This window comes from Musca domestica, unplaced genomic scaffold (genome assembly GCF_030504385.1).
Source record: "Musca domestica strain aabys unplaced genomic scaffold, Musca_domestica.polishedcontigs.V.1.1 137, whole genome shotgun sequence".
Classification (NCBI taxonomy): Eukaryota; Metazoa; Arthropoda; class Insecta; order Diptera; family Muscidae; genus Musca; species Musca domestica.
This window is the reverse complement of record NW_026712187.1, coordinates 557,343-579,752: the sequence shown is the minus strand read 5'-3', so window position 1 is coordinate 579,752 and position 22,410 is coordinate 557,343. Positions and strand designations below refer to the sequence as shown.

General features: G+C 36.9%; 1 protein-coding gene across 1 annotated transcript in view; it reads left to right on the top strand.

The window, feature by feature from the left end:
* The window catches only part of LOC131801004 (ras-related protein Rap-2b-like), a 94,609-nt gene that overhangs the window by 5,655 nt on the left and 66,544 nt on the right, over positions 1-22,410 (top strand). Inside the window, exon 2 of the mRNA XM_059118923.1 lies at positions 17,874-18,105. Coding sequence (XP_058974906.1) covers positions 17,874-18,105 — 232 coding nt within the window. The remainder of the gene's footprint in view (positions 1-17,873; positions 18,106-22,410) is intronic.

The window sequence follows — 22,410 nt, the reverse complement described above, 5'->3', positions numbered from 1 at the left end:
CGGCACGTACAATGTTCTGTCATAGGCTGTAGTATTCGTTCCAAACTTCAAATACCAAATTTGAAACAATTCCGGTGAATAATGTCGCTAAAATCAACAAAAAACCGAATATCCGGAGGTACTGTTATATGGGGGGTATACGAAGACGTGGACCTGCACAGTCAATTTTCTGTCATAGGCTGTAGTATTCATTTTAAAATTCAAATACCAAATTTGAAACAATTCCTGTGAATAATGTATCAAAAATCATACAAATACCAAATATCGGGAGGTGCCAGGTGGCTATACGAAGACGTGGACCTGGATAGACAATTTTCTGTCGTAGGTTGTAGTACTTAATACAAACATTTATTATGAAATATTAAACAATTCTGAAGAATAATGTAGTTAAAATCCTCTAAATACCGAATATAGGAAGGGGGCAATACAAATACCTGGACCTGTATAGACAATTCTCTGTCATAGGAACTTCAAATTCGAAATTTAAAACAATCTCCGGATTGCGATGAAATTTGGCAAACAATATTTGTCTGGCCCAAGGACGAACCCTACTGAAATTGGTGATAATCGGATCAGATTTAGATATAGCTTCCATATATCTAAAACCGATTTCGGGTCAATTGTGCACCAAATGGCTAATAAAAGTCGGAATTCAGTCTAGAAGCAAGTGACACAAATTTGGAGAAAGTCGGTTCAGATATAGCCATAGCTCCAATATATATGTTTCAACCGATTTGGGATTTTAAGTCCCTCACATGCGTAACATACACTCCAGAAGAATGATATTTGGTACCGGATATCAGATACCGCTCTAAAATACCTCTGATAAATTTCAGGTTTATTGTGCAAATAATGGCCCAAATGGAGTGAATTTCAGGACGTACGTTTGCGTTTTGTGCATATAATCCTTCTCGAAGTGATAGCACTCTATAGAAAACTATAACTGCTCCAAAGCCAAATGTTCATAGGTGGTATGATCTACTTCAAATAAATTCTTTGGTTACGGAAGCTCTACTACATATGGATAGTGGTGTAAAGTATCATTTTTTTTTTTTTTTTGAATATTTCCAAATTCGTTCGAAATGGTGGAGGATATTTAAAGTAATATATAAGTAATAATAGTAAATAATTTGAAATATATTTTTGTATGCGTTATAATAATTCAAAATGTTGGGCCTTTTTAGCGGATGTACCGAAGGAGTGGGCCAATATTGTCCATTTCGCATCTGATACTGGACCATATCGAATACTTCCTATACTTTACAAGAGATATCTGAAAATGCTTAACTTTTGTGGGGAGTTACCAGAAATATTTGACCCGGCATATCCTCTAATTGATAAAAATATTGAGTTACAACATGTTTGAAAAAATCGACAACTTTTTCGCATATATAAGGGTCATAATTCTTCAAAATTGTGACCGACAGAGGGAAAGATACCAGAAAAAGTGGACCGATAAATTCATAATTCACATCAGATCTCTGGTGGAAAAAAGTGTTGCGATAAACAAAGTTTAAAAAGTTTTTTGATTTGTTTTGCATGTTGTGAGAGTTATAATTGTTCAAAATGTTGGGTGGAAATATCAGAAGGATATATTCCATCTTCACAGTTGATATTGTGTTAGAAGAAATACCAGATCTGTTATATCCGTCCATCATAAATTTAAAAAAATAAATAAATATCGGTATGTGGCAAATTTGGAGGGAATGTGATGCTTATTTCGCATTTCATGAGAGATAAAATTATTCAAAAATTTGACCTGTTGTGGGGGAGGTACCAAAAAGAGTAGTCCAATGTATTTCATCTTCACACCACATATTTTCCTGATAAATATTTTGAAATTTTCCAAAGTTTGAAGGAAATCGGATATTAATTTCACGTTTTATGAGCTTCATGGATATTAAAAATGTTGACTCTTTGTGAGGGAGGTACCAGAAGGAGTGAGCCGAAGTATCCCAGTTTCACACCAGATTTTGAGCGATTTAACTCCGTCGGTCTATCCGTCTGTCCTAACTTCCTAACAAATTAAAGTAGATTGACAAAATTTTGCTCAAAAGTATGTAATGTCTGCAGGACTTTTGGTATTGAAAATTGGCCATGTAGGTCCACGTTTTTGGTATAGCTCCCATATAACGGTGCCTCCCAATATTCGGTATTTTGATTATTTTAGCGAATTTATTCACTGGAATAGTTTCAAATTTGGTATTTGAAATTTGCAATGAATACTACAGCCTAAGACAGAAAATTGTCCGTGCAGGTCCACGTCTTCGTATAGCCCCCATATAACGGTACCTCCCGATATTCGGTATTTTGATGATTTTAGCGACATTATTCACCGAAATTGTTTCAAATTTGGTATTTGAAGTTCGCAATGGATACTACAGCTTACGACAGAAAATTGTCTGTGCAGGTCCACGTCTTCGTATAGCCCCCATATAACGTTGCCTCCCCATTTCCGGTATTTTGATGATTTTAGAGAATTTATTCGAGGGAATTGTTTCAAATTTGGTATTTGAAGTTTTTAATGGATACTACAGCCTAAGACAGAGAATTGTCTGTGCAGGTCCACCTCTTCGTAAAGCCCCCATATGACGGTACCTCCCAATATTCGGTATTTTGATTTTATCGACATTATATTGTAATGGCTTATGACAAATATTTCCTTCGCAGGTTCATGTCGTCGTATAGACCCTACAATAATAGCTACATTCGGTATTTTTAAGATTTTATCAGAATTTTTAACGGATTTTTATACCCTACACCACATAGTGGTAAGGGTATTATGTCTTTGTGCATTTGCTTGTAACATGGAGAAGGAAGCGAATCACTTTCTGATTCGTCCGTCTGTCCATGTATTCTTGTGAACAAAATGCAGGTCGCATGTATTATCCGATTGAGATGAAATTTTCCAAACAACATTTATTTGGCCCAAGGACAAACCCTATTGAAATTGGAGATAATCGGTCAAAATTTAGATATAGCTCTTCGTCCGATTTGCCTTTTATTGTGCACCAAACGTGTAATATTAGTCCGAATAGTATGGCATTTTGCACATACAACCAAATTAGGCTTGAAAATAAGTATGCCAAAATTGATCGAAATCGGTTCAGATATAGCTATAGCTCTTATATATATTGTTCATCCGATTTGTTATTTTTGTCCTCCGCAGCCGTAATATGCACTCTGTAACAACAATATTTGGGGAAATATATCAAATGAAGCTCAGAAATACATTTGCTACATTTAATCGAGATCGTTTCAAATTTGGATATAGCTCCCATATATAACTTCGTCCGATTTACTTTTATTGTGAACCAAAAGTCTAATATTTGCCCAAATGGGATGAAATTTGGTACTTACGACCGAAATGAGTCTAGAAGCTAGTATGTCAAATTTAGTGAAGATCGGTTCAGATATAGCTATAGCTCCCATATATACTATTCATCCGATTTGTTGTATTTGTTACCCACAGCCGTAATATGCACTCCGTAACAACGATATTCAGGGAAACATATCAAACACAGCTCAGAAATATCTTTGCCAAATGTTATCGAGATCGGTGCCGATTTGGATATAGCTCCCATATATATCTTTATCCGATTTCAAATTAATTGTGCACCAAATGGACAATACATGTCCGAATTTAAAAGATACAAATGCTTCGGCATATTTAGTCCTTTGAACTTTAAATTATAATTATAATCATAGCGTGTGTGATTGAATACTCCCATAAATACTTTTAATTGTTATGCGGAGCTCTACTAAATTAGAAAAGTGGTGTAGGGTATCATAAAGTCGGCCCCGCCCGACTTTAAGACTTTCTTTACTGTTTTTACTTTTTTAGTTTCTAAATCCGAATGAAGAGCACAAGGTTATACCCAATTATTTATATAAGAACTGCAAAGAATGGAACATTTTACCCTCCGTTTTCTCTAATGTTTTTCGAAAATGTGATATAATTAAAACAAAAATGACAATTTCATTCCAAATAATCTTTTAATTTCCTTCCCTTGCTAAAGGTTACTATCAACAAATGAAAATAGCTTGAAACACCCAGCGACTGATAAAAGTCCATGTCATTGTTCCTATTATTGAGATTATTTCGTTAATAATTTATTCAAGTCCATTAAATCAACAGAGAGTGTTGCTAGTCGGTAATTCATCATCAATTCTTTATGCATTCGCAACTATCCCAATGAGCGAACTGTTGTTGCTTATAAAGTAGGGGAACGTTACGAGTGTGTGTGTGTCTGCTTGTATGTGAGTGAATGATTTGATTGAACAGGTCCCTTTTGTGCTTGTCGCATAAAACTTTTTGCCTTTAATATATTCCATTATTGATGTGAATAACATTATTTCAATTTCTTGTTGTCCGTCTCCACATACCACAAAAATCGTATTCTCCCGTTTTGGGTATCTGTGGTATCCTGTTGATGGATAAATTTAGTTGTAGTTATTTATTTTACTCCCCCCAACCCCCTTGACTCAGTCACAGTTGGGGGAATACGAAATGGGATAAAAGGTCAAATGTTAATTAATTTCGGAAGCACCAATGACATTTTATTGTCTCAATCGGTCAGTCCCTGCGACAGTGGATGGGTGGGTGGATGGCTGAAGTGAAGTGAAGCCAATGGCAGGAATGGCAGCTAAAATCAATCATTTGCTTGTTTAAATGTATTCTGTCTAGCCATGTCCCTTCGCAAAATGGGGGATACAGTTGATTGCTAATGAATGATTACAGAACTCATTGGATTTTAAGTAAATTATTTTGTTGCCATGCCTTGATTTAGATTTTCTTTACTCTCTAAACAGAGAGTTAATTAAAAGGGCTTCACACACACACACAAGCACATATGCTTCAAATATTTATTGATATATTATATTTAATTTGCAAATAACGAAATTTGAATTGAAATTTTTGAAATTAAAATTATTTTAACAGAATAAACAGAAAAATGAATTAGATTTAACAAGCAAGTGTCCGCTACTTCGTCAGAGAAAAGTCCACCTTAAAATGTTTAATTCGTTCCAAAAATTCGGATTAGGCCTTTTTATACTGTGGGGGCTATATTAACTTTGAGGGCTATATTAACTACGAATACTCATCAATGAATTAAATTCTTGATCAGCATGAAATTCTAAGTCGATTTACTCATGTCCATCTGTCTGGTTTAATCACGCTCTCTTTCGAACGAATTGAGATAGGAGGCTATAATTTTGCACACAAGTGTATTTTGTCAGTGGCAGGTTATGTTCGTGAATGGGCCATGTCGGCCCATATATAAATGCCATATCAATGTAGCTCCCGATATTCCATATTTTGACGATCTAGGCCACAATTTCTAAAAGAATTTTTTAAAATTCGGTACTTAGAGTTTATAAGGGGTTCCACCTCCCGTGGTAGAACATTGTATATAGAGCTTTACGTTTTCCTACTTATGACCTCATGTAACGGTACCTCCTGATATTCTGATGATTTAAGACTCACTTTCTTTCTTTCGAAATTATTTAAAATTCATTCGTAATGATTTCTACCACCTCCAGATTTCTTAAAAATGTTTAAGCCCTCCATCATGCATAGTATGGAGGATATATTAAGTTCGTCATTCCCTTTGTAACTCATCGAAATTATAATTTTAGACCTAAGAAAGTACATATATTCTTGATTAGTGTAAAATTCTAAGACGATTTAGCCCTCTCCGTCCGACCCGATCTGTTGTAATCACGCTAGAGTCAAAATGAATTAAGATAGGAATCTACAATTTTGCACAGATCTCTCTTTTGTCTGCAGGCAGGACAAGTTCGAAGATGGGCTATATCAGTCCAAGATATCGTATAGCCCCCATATAACGGTACCCCCGATATTCCGTATTTTGATGATTTTAGCCACATTTTCAATGGAATTGTCAGGAATTCAAAAAACGGAGATGTTTGTGAGTACTTTACCCCCTGGAAGAGAATTGCCTACATAGGCCCACGATATCTTCTACCTCCGATATTCGTTATTTTGATGATTTTAACCACCTTTTTCAATGGAATTGTGTGAAATTCTATACAAGGAGTTTTTCGTGACTACTTTACCCTCTGAAAAAGAATTGTCTATATAGATCTATGGTATTGTATATCCCTCATATAACTTTAACTCCCGATATTCGGTATTTTGGTAATTTAAACTACATTTTTCAAATGGAATAGTCTGAAAATCCAAACAAGGAGTTCCTTCACAGTAATTTACTCCCTGGAAGAGAATTGTCTACATAGGTCCGCGCTAAGCACCCATAGAACGGTATCCCCAAATGTTCGGTATTTAAATGATTTAAGCGACATTATTCAGCGAAATCGTTTCAAATCACGTATTTGAATTTCGTAATGGGTACTACGACCTATGACGAAAATTTGTCTATCCATGTCCACGTCTGTGTATAGCCCACATATAACGGTACCTCCCTTTATTCCTTATTTTGATGATATTAGCGACATTATTCGCCCGGAATTCAGAATCTTTACTACAGCCTATGACAAAAAATTACTCATGCAGGACCACGTCTTCGTATTTCCCCAATATTAAGGTTTTCATTTGAGCGGTATTTTCGACGGTTTTTTTTTTTTATTTTTCAAGTTCCTTCCAGATAGTGGACGGTTTAAAAAGTTCGACCCGGCCAAACTTAGCTGCTCTTTTGCCCGTTTTTTTATACCCTACACCACAAGGTGGTCAGGGTATTATGTCTTTGTGCATTTGTTTGTAACATGGAGAAGGAAGCGAGATAGACCCAAAGTTACTTTTGAGGATCTCCATAGAATCACTTTCTGAGTTGATTTATGCATGTTAGTCCGTCCGTCCATGTATTTTTGTGAACAAAATGCAGGTCGCATTTATTATCCGATTGAGATGAAATTTTCCAAACAACATTGGTTCGGCCCAAGGACGAACCCTATTGAAATTGGAGATAATCGGTCAAAATGTAGATATAGTTCCCATATATATCTTCGTCCGATTTGCCTTTTATTGTGTACCAAACGTCTAATATTTGCCCAAATGGGATGGAATTTGGCACATACGACCGTCTAGAAGGTAGTATGCCAAATTTGGTGAAGATCGGTTCAAGTATAGCTATAGCTCCCATATATATTCTTCATCCGATTTGTTGAATTTGTCCTGCGGAGCCGTAATATGTACTCCGTAGTAACGAAACTCGGGTAAATATATCAAATACACCTCAGATATACTTTTGCCAAATTTTATCGAGATTGGTTCAGATTTGAATATAGCTCCCATAAATATAAAGATATTCAAGTCAATTGTGCACCAAATGGGTAATACAAGCCCGAATTGAAAAGGCACAAATGTCTCGCCGAATTTAGTTGATATCGATTCAGAGGAGGATATTCCTTTCATATATTAGTTCCTTTAAATTATAACTATAATCATAGTCGGTATGATTAAATATCAAATTCCCCATAAAAACTTTTATGTGAAGCTATACTAAATATGTAAAGTGGTGTTGGGTATCATAAAGACTTTCTTTATTAATTTTAATATAAATTTTCAGAATTTCAGCTCTATCCTTTCACCCAATTCCAAATTTGGTAACATTTAGTACACATATCCAAAAAAAAAACAACATCTCTCCATTCTAGATACAAACAGAATTCCTAAATTAGTACAATTTAGTACATTACGAACAATTAATTTATACATTATCAAAACCATCTCTATATCTCAAATTTCAGCTCTATTCCTTCACACAGTACCAAACTAAGTACCACTTAGTACTTTTCGTACAATTTTAGAACACATTTCAAAAACCATCTCCATATCGCAAATCCCAGATACAAAAAGGGACCTCAATATCAATTTTAGGATTCCAGCCCTATCCCTTCACCCTATACCAAATATAGTAGCATTTCGTACTTTTCGTACAATTTTAGTACACATTTCCAAAACCACCTCAATACATCAAATTTCAATTCCTGATACAGGGTTGTCCATATTCGACGGACACATCTGGCAACGCCATAACTTTTGACAAAGATGTCACATCGCTTAATGACATACCGCGTTTGAAGCGTCAGTCCAAGCAGGTTTTTACCATGAACCAACACACGCCACTCGAGCGTGTTGAAATTTACATTCAACAGAAGAAGTCAATTGTGAAAAAAAAAGAAAAGAAAAATGTGAGAAGTGCGTCTTCTAAGAACACCATTAAGCGTTTATACGAAAAATTTTCGACTGGTAAAAAATTTTCTTTCTAATCCGAAGAGGCCATATAAAAGTCGACCAAGGCGATCGGCCGAGAATATCGCTGCCGTACGAGCCACTGTTGAGAGGTCCCCAAGAACATCCCAAAAACGCCGTTCTCAGCAGTTGGACATGGCTCGGTCCACTTTACAACGGATTATTCGCATTGATTTGCATTTGTTCCCGTACAAAATTCAATTGACGCAAAGATTGGAATGGGCCCAAAGAGTCATCGAAATGGCCGAAGATGACGAGCAATTTTGGAACAAAATTATCATGTCCGATGAAGCCCATTTCACATTGAATGGGACCGTAAATAAGCAAAATTGCCGTTTTTACGCCACTGAAAATCCTCAGGAGATTCAAGAAGTGCCTCTTCATGACGAAAAAATCACAGTTTGGTGCGACGTTAGTGCGAAAGCGGTCATTGGGCCGTTTTTCTTCCAAAATGAAAATGGCCATGCTGTTACCATCAATCAGCAGCGTTATCGCGACATGATGACCAATTTTGTGATGCCAATTATTCGTCGAAAGTGTATGAGGCAGTTCTGGTTTCAACAAGACGGCGCTCCACCGCATACAAGTCGCATAACAATCGATTTTCTGAAGAATTTGTTTCTGGGCCGTTTGATGTCGAAAAGTGGTGATTTGGACTGGCCACCGCGTTCGCCCGATTTGACGCCGCCTGACTTCTTCTTGTGGGGATATTTGAAGTCAAAGGTTTACGTTAACAAGCCAAGGAGCGTAGAAGAGCTCAAGGACAACATTCGTGAAGAAATAGCCGCTATTCCGGCCGAAATGTTGGCAAAAACGATGGAAAATGCAGCAAAAAGGGCACAATACGTCATCAACGCCAGAGGCGGCCATTTGAGAGATAACATATTCAAAAATTGATGTAAACAAATCTATTTGGAACAAATTAAATGATTAACATTGCCAACCGCCAAATTTTTATTTTTTTCTTTGATTTAAAAAAAAAAAAAAAACATTGGTCCGTCGAATATTAAATTTGATGACTCCATCATATCCCTTTCCCCAATATCAAATTTAGTATCATTTAGTACTTTTCGTAAAATTATAGTACACATTTTCAAATCCACCATACCATTTAGTACTTTTCGTAAAATTATAGTACACATTTTCAAATCCACCTCCATATCTCAATCTTAGATAGCAACAGAGACATTTAAATCAAATTTCAAGATTCCACGATTCACTCAATACCAAATGGTACAAATACCAAATTTAGTATCATTTAGTACTTTTCGTAAAAATATAGGGTACATTTCCAAACCACCGCCAAATCTCAAACAAAAATACCGTCAGTAATATAAATATTAAATTTTAGAATTTTATCGCTACCACTTTACCCAATATCAAATATAGTACCATTTAGTACTTTACGTACAGTTATAGTACACATTTCCTAATAACCACCTTCATATTTCCAGGTTATACATGAACAGCGAACCTAATACCAGATTTCAGGCATTATATATTCACACAATACCAAATTATACCAAATATAGTACTATTTAGTAATTTTCGTGCAGTTTTAGTACACTTTTGCAAAACCATCCACCACCATAAATGTTAGAAATATTCCATTTCAGTATTCAAATGCTGAACAATTTTTGTTAATATATATTTCTAAAACTATAACATCGCCTTAAGTAAATCACCCCAAAGCCATGTTTAATGACGTAAAAATAGCACAATGGCTAACTTTATGAAAAATTATTCTATCGACAACCTCAACTTTTTAAATGCCACCACGGTGACGAGCAGAATGGTTTTAACAAAGTTTCGGTTCTCTCCCCCTCCTCTAACCGCATACAGTTTAATTAATTACAGTATGATCGTGAAAATGGATAGAATGTGCTTAAGAGGTTGATTTCTGAATCATTGCAAGGCGTTTTGGCTCATTGCCATTTTCATTCAAGGAAGCATTCGGCTATCGTTGTCCTTGTTGTTGTTTGTATGCTTTGGTGTTTATTTATGGCGAACAACATCAAATTGATGACTGTAATTTGTCATTTTCAGGGAAAATGTAAAAAAATGCAAGAATAAAGAAATTGGGGATTGGAATGTGCAGTGAACTAGAAAATTGGAAAGGAAGCGTAATTTTGTCAATGCATAAAATGAGAAGATTTTTCCTATTATGTGTCCTTTAATCCAGGTATTTCAAGAAGCCAGGTGATTGTTACTTAAATTTATTCTTAATTAAAGGGGCGGTAGCAATAGGTATGCCTTTTAGGGAGAATTGAGATAAATTTCCTAGCTATTTTTAGATACGTAGATCAACCTCAATGATGTTACTGAAGCAGAAAAAACTGATGGTAAAGGGCTTAAGGTATAATAAAACCAGTAAGGATAAGTCAAAAGTCAGGCGGGGCCGACTATATGATACCCACCACCACTATGCGTATTAAGTAGAGCCCCCTTAAGAAAACAATTGTTTTGAAGTAGAACAAACCATCCAATCAACCTTTGGCTTTAGAGCAGTTATAATTTTGTTTTAGAGGGAAGGCATATCCTATTCTGAATCGATTTTCCCCAAACTTGACGAAGACATTTTTACACCAAATAACATTGCTATAGAGTGCAGGATATCACTTCGAGAAGGATTATATTAAAAAAATATATATATCGGAATGGAAACGTAAGTCCCAAAAATTCGCTCCATTTGGGCTGATATTACCCTATATTTGCACAATAAACGTGAATTCGGATTAATATATGGAAGGTATATCCAAATCTGAGCCGATCTTGATAACATTTGGCAAAGGTATTTCCGAGCTCTATAAGATATCGGGAACCAAATATCATTGTTCTGGAGGGCATATTACGAATGTGACCTAAAGACCAAAACGGATGAAACATATATATGGAAGCTATAGCTACATCTGAACCGATTTTCAAAATTTAATGTACTTGCTTCTAGACTGAGTTTGGTCGACTGCACCAAAATTCTGATCATTTGGACTGATATTGGTCACTTGGTGCACAATTAACCCGAAATGGGTTGAAGAAATACAGGATTAGATGAAAAAACTGCAACCAACTTCAGACTGCTGTCATTTCTAAGCCACTTGTCCGACAGCTGTTAAAATTATTCCTGTGAGAGCTCATTATATTATGTACAAGAGTACAAAAGCATTTTGGCGAGAATTTTCCCGAAGAAAAGTTATTCGTATTGGAATTCAAGTGTGATAGTATGATTTCTTTATATTTACCTGGGAAACCGCAAGTAGCTATCGTTAGAGCACTTCAGCATTTAAATGTGAATAAATCTTTTGTGTCTCGTACCATCGCTCGTTACCAAGATATTGATAGCGCAGCCCGACGTCAACGAAGTGGACGGAAGAAAACAGCAACATCAGCAGAAATGGTTCGAAAAGTAAAGAGGCGATTTGATCGAAACCCGCGTCACAGTGGCCGAAAAATGGCTCCTGAGCTGAACATATCGCAATATTCCATCCGGCAAATATTGAAAAATGAGCTCGGGGTTAAGCCATTGAAATTCAAAAAAGTGCAAGAACTCACACCGCAACCGAAAGAAAATAGACTCAAAAGAGCTAAAGAGTTGCTTCGCTTGGCCGAAAGTGGTGAACTGCCGAATTTGATTTTTTTCGATGAGAAAACATTCGTTGTCCAGTAGTTTGTAAGCGAACAAAATTATCGTGTTCACTTGCCAAAGAGGTCAGCTGGAAATGTACACCTTCGGTTGGCCACCAGAGCTCAAGCGCCGGCCATGACGTTAGTGTGGGCTGCCATAACATCCGAGGGTCCTTTCCGCTCGCATTAATCGACCGTGGCATCAGAATAAATGCCGAATATTATCGCGAAAATATTCTGGAGGGTGTATTAAAACTTCGGGCAAGCAAACATTTTGGCCGCAGGCCTTGGACATTCCAACAGGACTCACCACCATCGCACTCAGCACGCGCCACCCAAGAATGATTACAAAATTAGGTTCTTCGCTTCATTTCCAGCGCACAATGGCCACCAAAATCTACGGATTCCAATCCGTTGGACTATTGTGTCTGGAGTATTTTGGAAAGCAAGGTTGGCACTAAAAAATACCAAAATGTCGATCACATCAAGCAAGCGCTTCGCGGGAATGGGCCAAATACCGCAGAACAACATTTTGGAAGTGTGACAGTTTCATTGGCCGTTTGAAGGCCAAAATTCGTGTCAAAGGTGACCAATTCGAACAAATCTAAACTTATTCTAAAATTTGATGCTATTTCCGACATTTTTTGCCTTTATTCAATCATTCAGTTTTTTTTTTATCTCACCCTATATATGGGAGCTATATCAAAATCTGTGCCGATCTTGATTTGGCAAAGGTATTTCCGTGCTCCAAAAAATATCTGGTACCAATTATCATTCTTGTGGAGTGCATATTACGAATGTGACTTAAAAACCAAATCGGATGAAGCATTCATATTGGAGCTATAGCCATATCTGAACCGATTTGGATTTACTTGCTTCTAGAGTAAATTCGGTTGGATGTGCCAAAATGCAAGTCATTTGGACTAATATCGGCAATTTGGTGCACAATTAACCCGAAATCGGTTGAATATATGTATATCTAAATTTGAACCAATTCTCACCAATTTCAATAGGGTTCGTCCTTGGGCCAAACAAATATTGTTTGGGAAATTTCATCTTAATTGGATAATAAATACGACCTACATTTTGTTCACAAGAATACATGGACAGGCGGACGGACAGACGGACTGGCATGTATAAATCGACTCAGAAAGTGATTCTATGAAGATCCTCATAAGTATATATGGGCCCATCTCGCTTGCTTCTCCATGTTATAAACAAATGCACAAAGTCATTTTTAGAAGAAATCAGATGCTTATTACGCAATTTATGAGAGATATAGTTTTTCAAAATTGTTTACTACTTTGGGGAAAAGCTACTGGAAAGAATGGACCGATACATCCCATCTTTGCCCCAGATCTTCGTTTAGAGGAAATATTGGAATGTGTGAAATTCGTGAAAGAGAATCGGATGTTTTTTTTACATTTTATGAGCGTTTTTTATACCCACGACCATAGTATGGAGGGTATATTAAGTTTGTCATTCCGTTTGTAACATCTCGAAATACACATTTTAGACCCCACAAAGTATATTTATTCTAGATCAGCATAAAATTCAATGTCGATTTAGCGATGTCCGTCCGTCTATCCGTCTGTTCTTCTGTGGAAATCACTCTAGCTTCCGAACGAATTGAAGTAGATTGATAAAATTTTGCTCAAATGTATGTTATATCTGAAGGACTTTTGGTATTTTGGTGTAGCCCCCATATAACGGTACTTCCCGATATTCGGTTTTTTATGATTTTAGCGACATTATTCACCGGAATAGTTTCACATTTGGTATTTGAAGTTCGTAATGGAAATTACAGCCTAAGACAGAAAATTGTCTGTACAGGTCTACGTCTTCATATAGCCCCCATATAACGGTACCTCCCGATATTCGGTATTTTGATGATTTTAGCGAATTTATTTACCGGAATTGTTTCAAATTTGGTATTTGAAGTTCATAATGGATACTACAGCCTGAGGCAAAAAATTGTCTGTGCAGGTCCACGTCTTCGTGGAGCGGTACCTCCCGATATTCGGTATTTTGATGATTTTAGCGAATTTATTCACCGGAATTGTTTCAAATTTTGTATTTGAAGTTCATAATGGATACTACAGCCTAAGACAGAAAATTGTCTGTTCTGGTTCTCCTCTTCGTAGAGCCCCCATATAACGGTACATCCCGATATTCGGTATTTTAATGATTTTAGGGAAAATTTTCACCAGAATTGTTTCAAATTTGATATTTGAAGTTCGTAATGGATACTACAGCCTACGACAGAAAATTGTCTGTGCAGATCCACGTCTTCGTATAGCCCCCATATAACGGTACCTCTCCTGATATTCGGTATTTTGATTTTATTGACATTATAACCGATTTTTTTAAGTTTCGCATTTGAATATTGTAATGGCTTATGACAAATGTTACCTACGCAGGTTCATGTCGTCGTATAGACCCTAATATAAAAGCTACATTCGGTATTTTTAAGATTTTAACAGAAGTTTTAACGGATTTTATTTGTTTATAGAATTGCCAAATTCGTTCCAAATGGTGGAGGGTATACAGCTTTTTTGTACTTGTTATTCCTAGGGAGGTAGCAGGAGGGGTGGGCCGATATCTATCATCTTCACACCAGATCTTGTGTTAATGAAAATATTGAGACAGACGTACTTCGTTAGATCGACTCTAAATGTCTTCCAAAAAGACCTGAGTCTAAAACCGTTATTTAGATCAGAACGTTTGGCCTTAGTTTAGTAAAAATATTACGATGCACCATATACCACCACACCAGACGGCAAGGCCGATGGTTATGACTAGGTAGAATGTCCTGAAACGATTTTCATCAAACACAATCGATAAAGTCATTTAAATACCGATCATAGATTGGTACTCAAATAATCACTGTAAACATCGGTAGGAGATAATTAAACCCTTCACACCAAAGAATATGTTTCTTAATTCAATCGGAAAATGGAGTGATTGCAAGAGACAGACTAACAGAGAGGGCTAAATATTCTTAGAATTTTGCGTTGATCCAAATAAATTGCTGTCACCATATGTCGATTTTCGTAACTAAAAATTTTCATTTTTTGTGGGGGAGGTACGAGAAAAATAGTTTAGGTCAATTTTCAAATCTGACAAATATAGCGTTTTGCAAAAATTTGATAATATCGGGCAATCGTTATATAGAATCCCTTAAATTTTCAAGGTTTTCAAGAAAATATAAATTTTTATTAAAACATTTCTAGTTCTGCTAAATTTTCCCTTTCCTTATAATTTGATTTCAAACGAGAAACTACTATTCGATAACCATTCCGAGTGAAAGAAAATTCTGCCATCTAATGCAATCATCAACGACCATAACTAATTCTCTTCGATAATCCAGTTAGGTGGTGATTCAAAACCAAAGCAAATGGCACAAACCACATTTGGGGTTAAACTTGTTCTTGTACATCTGTCCCACCCTCCCACTCTCCGACTAGTTTTATTTTATTATAAATTTATTTAACCACCCAACAGAACTAAATACGCACACACCCACTAACACACATACAGACATACAGACACATGTATCTACGACGATGACAACAATTATAATTGAATTTGTTTTGTATGGCATGGGGAAGAGGCAACAACATGCCACAGTTACCGCCAGCTAAAACCAAACAACAACATCTCCTCTGTCTGAGAACGACAACGTACAACCAACCGACAAAGTGAAAACAATCTAAATCCATTATGGAACCATTCAACAACACCGAACCACACAACACCGCACTGCACCATACCACAGCTCAACGCTCAACGATGCACACCTCGGCGAACCCATTGAACGAACAGCTGTTGCCAATGCATCAAGGTTGCAGTTACCGAAGTGAATCTCTCATTCTATCTCCTCTCTCGCTGTTTAGCTACTCTTTGGTAGTTATTATGTCATCACCCACATTTACATGTAACTCGGGAGGACATTCATCCAAGTGAACATCAATCTCTATTATGGACGGGAAACATGCATGCATACAGACATATGTAGCAGATGATGTGACTAGACAGCCAGCAGCTAGCTGGCTTTTTTGGATATCTTTGTGCAGTGTGGTATGTGTGGGTAATAGAGAGATTGAAAAGATTTATAATTCTTCGGAAAGATTTCGTCGACCGATCATATGGTCTTAAAAATTGGATCCGATTCCAAACAATAAAAACAGTGTCCCATTGGCGTTGTTGTCTGAGACTTAGACCGATTTCGCTCCAAGTCAATTAGATCTCGACAATATGTCCCTGTCATGTCTAACATCATCCAGTAAAAAAAAATAAGTAAAAAGCTGAAAGTTCGCCCGGGACGAACTTTGAATACCCTCCACCATTTGGCACAAATTTGGCAACTTTCAAAAAAATAAAATCCGTTAAAAATTCTGTTAAAATCTTAAAAATACCGAATATAGCCGTTTTTTAGGGTCTATACGACGACGTGGACCTGCATAGGCAACTTTTGTCACAAGCTATTGCGATACTCAAATACGAAACTTGAAAAAAAAAAATAATGTCGCTAAAATCATCAAAATACCGAATATAGGGAGTTCCGTTATATGGGGGCCATACGAAGACGTGGACTCGCACAGGCAATTTTCTTTCATAGGCTGTAGTATTCATTACGAACTTCAAATACCAAATGTGAAATAGTTCCGGCAAATAATGTCACTAAAATCATCAAAATACCGAATATAGTGAGGTACCATGGGGGTTATAAAAAGTGGACCTGCATAGACAATTTTCTAGCATAGGCTGTAGAATCCATTGCGAACATCAAATACAAAATGTGAAATAATTGGGTAAATAATGTCGCTAAAATCGTCAAAATACCGAATATCGGTGGATCCGTTATATGGGTGCTATACGAAGACGTAGACCTGCACAAACAATTTTCTGTCATAAACTGCAGTATCCATTACGAACTTCAAATACCAAATTTGAAACAATTCCGGTGAATTATATTGCTAAAATCGTCAAAATATTGAATATCGGGAGGTACCGTTATATGGGGGATATACGAAGATGTGGACCCGCAACCGACACTTTTCTGTCATAGGCTGTAGTATTTATTACGAACTTCAAATACCAAATTTGAAATAGTTCCGGTAAATAATGTCGTTAAAATCATCAAAATACCGAATATCGGGGGTAGCGTTATATGGGGGCTATACGAAGACGTGGACCTGCAAAGACAATTTTCTGGCATAGCCTGTAGTATCCATTACGAACTTCAAATAAATAATGTCGCAAAAATCTTAAAAATACCGCATAAAGGGGGGGTACCGTTATATGGGGGCTATACGAAGACGTGGACCTACATGGCCCATTTTCTGTTTTATGCTGCAGTATCTGTTACGAACTTCAAATACCAAATTTGAAATAATTCCGGTAAATAATGTCGCTAAAATCATCAAAATACCGAATATCGGGGGGTACCGTTATATGGGGGCTATGCGAAGACGTGGACCTGCACAGACAATTTTCTGTCATAGGCTGTAGCATCCATTACGAATCTCAAATACCAAATTTGAAACGATTCCGGCTAATAATGTCGCTAAAATCATCAAAATAACCGAATATACGGAGCTATACGAAGACGTGAACCTACATGGCCCATTTTCAATACCAAAAGTCCTGCGACATAATACACATTTGAGTGAAATTTTATCAACCTACTTCATTTCGTTCGGAAGCTAGAGTGATTTCCACAGAAGGATAGACGGACGGACATTGCTAAATCGACATAGAATTTTATGCTGATCAAGAATATATACACTTTGTGGGGTCTAAAATGTATATTTCGAGGTGTTACCAACGGAATGACAAACTTAATATACCATCTATACTATGATGGATCGTATATCCTTAAATCGAATCATCCTCTAAAATATAAAATATATCATTCTCAACATTTCCACTACACCCTTTTATAAAAAAAAAAAACCAAAAACCATTCACAACAATTTGTATTCAAACTTTATTTTGTTCTCATGTTTTCCAGAGTTGGCCGGAATAATGCTGTGGACGATGCCATCGGCCCGACAAATGCCCGTCACAAAATCGTTGTCATGGGCGCTGCTAAAGTCGGCAAAACCTCAATAATTACACAATTCCTTTACAACACATTTACGGCCAAATACAAGAGGACCATCGAAGAGATGCATCAGGGTAACTTCTCCATAGCCGGTGTCAGTCTCACGCTGGATATTCTTGACACAGCTGGTTCATATGAGGTAAGTTAATGCAAAAATCATATATTCACACCAATTAGGTACCATGGCCACATTTTTTTTCATATCGTAGCTTGTATATGTCGGTATGATTCCAACTGTGCCAAAATTAAAAAATCAATGAACTTATATTTTTAAAGTTATACTTTTATGAATATCCGCCCTCCTTCGGTCCATATATTGTTGTAAACAAAGTACAGGTCGCATCTATGACCCCATCAAAATGTAAAGTTGCATTAATCATTTGTTTGGCCCAAGGACGAATCCTATTTAAATTGGAGATAATCGGTCAACATTTAAACATAGCTCCCATATACAGGGTGAGATAAAAAAAACGACAACAAAGTCAAATTCCATAATTTTAACATTTTTTTTAAATTTCATAGAATAAAAGCAAACAAGTAAAAAGCTGTAAGTTCGGCCAGACCGAACTTTTAATACCCTCCACCACTTGGTACAAATTTGGCAATTTCCAAAAAATTAAATCTGTTAAAAACTCTGTTAAAATATTAAAAGTACCGAATGCCTATACGACGACGTGGACCTGCATAGGCAACTTTTGTCATAAGTTATCACAATATTTAAATGCGAAACTTGAAGAAAAATCTGTTTATAATGTAGCTTAAATCATCAAAATACCGAATATAGGGGGTACCGTTATATGGGGGCTATACGAAGACGTGAACCTGCACAGACAATTTTCTGGCATGAGCTGAAATATCCATTACGAACTTCACATGCGAAATTTGAAACAATCCCGGTAAATAATGTCGCTAAAATCATCAAAATACCGAATATCGGGGGGTACGGTATATGGGGGCTGTACGAAGGTGTAGACCTACATGGTCCATTTTCTGTTTTATGCTGCAGTATCTATTACGAACTTCAAATACCAAATTTGGAATGATTCCGTTAAATAATGTCGCTAAAATCATAAAAATACCGAATATCGGGGGGTTCCGTTATATGGGGGCTATATGAAGACGTGGACCTACATGGCTCATTTTATGACTTAGGATGTAGTATCCATTACGAACTTCAAACACCAAATTTGAAAAGATTCCGGTAAATAATGTCGCTAAAATCATCAAAATATCGAATATCGGGGGGTATCGTTATATGGGGGCTATACGAAGACGTGGACCTTCACAGACAATTTTCTGTCTTAGGCTGTAGTATCCATTACGCACTTCAAATGGGGCTATATGATAACTTGGACCTACATGGCCCATTTACGAACTTAACCTGCCTACTGGCAAAATATACATGTCTGCAAATATTTAGCCTTCTATCTCAATTTGTTCGAAAGATAGCGTGATTACAACAGACAAACGGACAGACAGACAGACAGACAGTCAGACGGACATGGCTAAATCGTCTCAGAATTTTGCGCTGATCAAGAATATATATACTTTGTTGGGTCTGACACGACTATTTCGAGGAGTTACAAACAGAATGACAAAATTAATATACCCTCCATAGTATGTGGAGGGTATAAAAATGTCGGAAATAGCATCAAATTTTAGAATAAGTTTAGATTTGTTCGAATTGGTCACCTTTGGCACGAATTATGGCATTCAAACGGCCAAAGAAACCGTCACACGCTGCCCGAATGTTGCTGTGCGGTATTTTGGCCCATTCCCGGCGAATCTCTTGCTTGAGGTGATCAGCAATTTTGTAGTTTTTAGTGCCAATCTTGCTTTCCAAAATACTCCAGACACAATAGTCCAACGGATTGGTATCCGGAGATATTGGTGGCCATTGCGCGCTGGAAATGAAGTGAGGAAGCTTATTTTGCAACCATTCTTGGGTGGCGCGTGCTGAGTGCGATCGTGCTGAGTCCTGTTGGAATGTCCAAGGCTTTAATACCGTGCCCAAGGCACTCTCCAGAATATTTTCGCGATAATATTCCGCATTTATTCTGATTGCACGGTCGATTGATACAAGCGAAGAGCGACCATCGGCTGTTATGGCGGCCCACACCATCGCCATGACCGGCTCTTGAGTTCTGGTGGCCAACAGAAGGTGCACATTTTCAGCAGACCTCTTTGGCAAGTAAACACGATCATCGGCAGTTCACCACTTTCGGCCAAGCGAAGCACCTCTTTAGCTCTTTTGAGTCTATTTTCTTTCTGTTGCGGTGTAAGTTCTTGCACTTTTTGGAATTTCAATGGCTTTAACCCGAGATCATTTTTCAATATTTGCCGAATGGAATATTGCGATATGTTCAGCTCACGAGCCATTTTTCGGCCACTGCGACGTGGGTTTCGATCAAGTCGCTTTTTATTTTCGAACCATTTCTGCTAATGTTGCTGTTTTCTTCCGTCCACTTCCTTGTCGTCGGGCTACACTACCAGTATCATGGTAACGAGCGACGGTACGAGACACAAAAGATTTATTCACATTTAAATGCTGGAGTGCTCTATCAAAAGCCACTTGTTGTTTTCCAGCCAAATAATAGGAAATCACACTATCTCGCTCGAATTCCATTTCGAATAACTTTTTTTCTGGAAAATTCTCCACAAAATTATTATCAAACTTAGATCGAGTTCGGAGGTGGTTTTGAATTCTAATAACATGCGAAACGAGCTAGAGATTTTCATCAAATTTCGTGTCTTAATATTTCTGTTAGACATAGTTCTAATAGACATTTAGGTCCACTCCTTTAGGTGGAGTATCCGAATTTTCTGAACTTTCCATATAGTTATATCTCAAAGTGGACTCCCCAAATGGAATTCGAAACAACAGGTTCATATTTTGATGTGGTTCACAGTTCTATAATCCATCTTCGACATTTTAAAGTATAGTAAAGGTTCTTTCTGAATTTTTGACCAGTTTTCCGATTATAGGTAAATAAATTGGAAAATATAACTAAACAGTAAAAAAATGCTTGGAGTCGGGGTTTACTTTACATGGGAGTTATACCAAACAGTAAGGAAAAATCAAAATTCGCACGGGGCCTAATATATGATACCCTACACCACTATGCATATTTAGTAGAGCTCCCGTAACAAACGAATTTATTTGAAGTAGAACATACCACCTATCAACCTATAGCTCCAGGGCGGATATAATTTGGTTTCAGAGAGAACTAATATATGGGAGGCACATCCAATTCCGAATCGATTTTCAACAAATTTGATGTACTTGCTTCTAGACTGAATTCGGTCGGATATGCCAAAATTCAGGTCATTTGGACTGATATTGGACATTTGTTGCCCAATTATCCCGAATTTGGTTGAATATATATATGGGAGCTATATCCTAATCTAAACCAATCTCGATAAAATTTGACAAAGGTATTTTCGGACAGTATCTGTTATCCGGTAGAAAAAATATCATTCTTGTGGAGTGCATATTACGTATGTAAGGGACTTGAAACCCAAAATCGAATGAAACATATACATGGGAGCTATAGCTATATATGAACCGATTTTCACCAAATTTAATGAACATGTTTCTCGACTTGTTCTGGACTTCTAGAATTCTGTTGAATATGCTAAAATGCAGGCCATTAACCCAAAATGGGTCGAAGATATATGGGGGCTATATCTAAAAGTGATGTGATGAATGTGATCACCAATGTCAATAGGGTTCGTCTTGGGGCCAAACAAATAAATTTCATCTCAACCGGATAATAACTGCGAACTGTATTTTGTCCCACACATTCGTAATATGCATTCGACAACAATGATATTTGTCCAGAAATACCTCTGCCACATTTTATAAAGATCGACTCAGATTTGGATATAGCTCCCACATATATCTTTAACCGATTTCGGGTTAATTGTTCACCGAATGGCCAATATCAGTCCTGAATTTTGGTACATCCGACCGAATTCAGTCAAGAAGCAAGAACATGAAATTTGGTGAAAATCGGTTCAGAATGTTTTGTCCGATTTGGTGTTTAAGTCCCTCACATTCGTAGTATGCATTCGACAGCAATGATATTTGGTACCAGATATCTTATAGAGCTCGAAAATACATTTGCCAAACTTTATCGAGATCGGCTCCGATTTTGATATAGCTCCCTTATATACCCTTAATCCTATTTCAGGTTTATTGTGTCATTATTTGGCTGATATCAGTCCAAATGGAGATAATTTCGGGCCGTAAGTTTCCATTTTGTGGAACTCGGCTCCGATATATATTTTTTTAATATAATCCTTCTCCAAATGATATCATGCAAATGTTGATAGGTGGTATGATCTACTTGAAATAAATTCTTTTGTTACGGGAGCTCCACTAAATATGACTAGTGGTGTAGGGTATCGTATAGACGGCCCCGCCCGACTTTTGACAGTTCCT